At 34.4% G+C, this 2,500-nt stretch overlaps 1 protein-coding gene across 1 annotated transcript in view; it reads right to left on the bottom strand.

Moving 5' to 3' along the window:
• LOC122253502 (uncharacterized) overlaps positions 1-2,500 on the bottom strand; it is an 11,035-nt gene that overhangs the window by 7,338 nt on the left and 1,197 nt on the right. The window contains exons 3-8 of the mRNA XM_086532160.1: positions 2,333-2,468; positions 1,825-2,020; positions 1,134-1,341; positions 642-758; positions 318-421; positions 1-22 (exon numbers count right to left, since the gene is read on the bottom strand). The exon at positions 1-22 is cut by the window's left edge and continues 106 nt beyond it. Of these exons, the coding sequence (XP_086388286.1) occupies positions 1-22; positions 318-421; positions 642-758; positions 1,134-1,341; positions 1,825-2,020; positions 2,333-2,468 (783 nt within the window). The remainder of the gene's footprint in view (positions 23-317; positions 422-641; positions 759-1,133; positions 1,342-1,824; positions 2,021-2,332; positions 2,469-2,500) is intronic.

Genomic DNA, 2,500 nt, shown 5'->3' with positions numbered 1-2,500 from the left:
CTTCTTCCCTTGTCTCCACATCCTGCGAAAAACCATATACTATTGACTCTCTACTTATGACACTGTTAATAAAATTCTTGATAATATTGTTACAATGGTATGTTCCATCTTAGTGGTACAAATATGCTGTGGTTTGCCATATAACTATCTTATTCCAGAGTTTGACTTGAATGTCAATATTAATGTTGAAAACTTCTACATTAAATTGACATTGCTTTACATAATAAGAACATAAATTCACTTTTTTGATTCTGTATCCATTTTACAAAAGACAGAGGCTAAAAAAAACTCTCCAAACTAGCATAACGGAGTCTTACCTGCAAATATCGGTGAGAATCCCTGGACACAAAGAAAACTGACCCCCCTCCACAAACTTCTGGGACGGAATTTTGGAAAATGTTCTTCTTGGCGATCAAAATGCCTAATACGAAAAATATAATGCGTTAGCCATATCACTTACGCCCAATGCTTCAGCAAAAAAATAGTCAAAACTATTCCCAAACAAAATCAAATTCACAGAACTTTGAATTCTACAAAACCTAAATATCTTTCAATACCTATATGACTTTTCAACAGATCTGTAATCATGTACCGTAAAAAGAGAAAACACCAATTAATCATTACAATAGAACTATACTAGCCTGGAGTCTGCACACCACCGAGGAACTTGTGCATTGAGAAGTAGAGAGCATCTTTGTGAGCCAGCCCTTGAGTATCTCCTCTGACTACTGGGTTCATCTTCACGTCCACATACGGAGCTGAAAAGTAGAGGTGTGAAGATGATTCAGCCTTTCTACACATCTGTTTATATTACATTTCAAGTCTAAGGTTTAATGATGTAATAGACATAGACTGATAGATAAGATATAGATGGATAGAGAGATGGATAAATAAATATGTGGCAAGATTGATAGATAAATAGATAGAGAGATTGGCAGACAGATAAATAGAAAGAGAGATAAATAGATAGACTGGTAGACACAGATAAATAGATAAATAGATTGATATGCACACACACACACACACACACATACACACACACTCACACTCACACACAATGTGCATGTGCTTGCATTTGCATTCCTTAACTTTCTGTTATATACTGAACCAATATTTCCACATCAAAACCTCACCTGCTGTTGCATAATCCCAGAAAGCCAGAGCACCATACTTGTGCAAGAGCATTGTTATCTCAACATCATCCACAACCATCCCTGTAATGTTGCTGGCAGCTGTAAAGCATCCAATGAGTTTGCATTGCCCATTCTGGTGTTGCTTTAACACCTCTTCCAAATGTATCAAGTCTACATCACCAACTGCTGTTTCACGGATGCGCATTACCTGTCAGATTAATGATGAAGTATAATAATGATGATAATGATAATGATGATGATGATAATGATGATGATAATAATAACAATAATAATAATAATAATAATAATAATAATAATAATAATAATAATGATAATAATAATAATATCAATGTTAATAATCATAATATTAATTATAAAAATCATAACAATAATAGTAATAATAGTAATATCAATTAAAATTATCATAATAATGATAGTAATAACTATAATAATAATACTGAAGATAATAAAATGATAATAACAACAATAACAATAATGATGATGATGAATCATGATTATTATATAACATAACAATCATTATTCTGTCCTTGAAAATTCTGCAATATTACCTGAATAATCTTCAGTGTCTAAAAAAACATAATCTTAGTCGTTATATTCGTAAAAGAGACAGAGAAATAATGTGAGTATCTAATTTCTTGAGAGAGCGAGAGAAACATCAAATTATCTCCACCTTGGCCCCGATCTCCCTCCAAGGAAGTAATGAGGAATGGTGTGCATAGGGATCCGCAAGAACTACTGGAGGTTGAGTCAACTTGAGGCTGTGAATCAATTTCTGCATGGCGCCTGTTGCACCGTTGCCAACAAACAGCACTCTGTCGTGCTCTGAGGCTTGCGTCGTGTTACGGATTATATCTCTGGCTTCGTGTCTGTAAAAGTCAAAATAACAGTTAAATACAATACTATAACATCTGCAACATTGTACTCTTATAAGAGTTATTTATGAAAAGATGACTTAAAATCTCTCATCAGTAAGATATATCACGGAGCTTTAATTCTTGCCGCTAACACTAGCAACAAGGCATATATTCATAAACACTAGCCCCAAGAAGAAGAAGAAGAAGAAGAAGTAGTAAAGGAAGAGGAAGAGGAATAAGAAAGAAAGAAAAAAAGGAAGGACGAAAGAAAGAAAAAAAGAAAAAGAAAAAACAACAGGAGACAAGAGATGCCACAGAACTTACCTAAAGAGGGTTGTTTGAAGAGCAGTAACAGTGGAAGTGGTATGTGTGGACCCATACTGGGGAAGGACCTCATTCGTAATGTAATCCTCGATAAATTTTAGTGACCTTCCTGAAGCTATGTAATCGCAGTAGACAACTGCAAGCAAAAGCTCAGAGGTTCATTCGTTT

The sequence above is a fragment of the Penaeus japonicus genome, unplaced genomic scaffold (assembly GCF_977035675.1).
Source record: "Penaeus japonicus unplaced genomic scaffold, GWHDUDI00000001_assembly GWHDUDI00000037, whole genome shotgun sequence".
Taxonomy (NCBI): Eukaryota; Metazoa; Arthropoda; class Malacostraca; order Decapoda; family Penaeidae; genus Penaeus; species Penaeus japonicus.
This window is presented reverse-complemented; position numbering and strand designations above follow the sequence as displayed.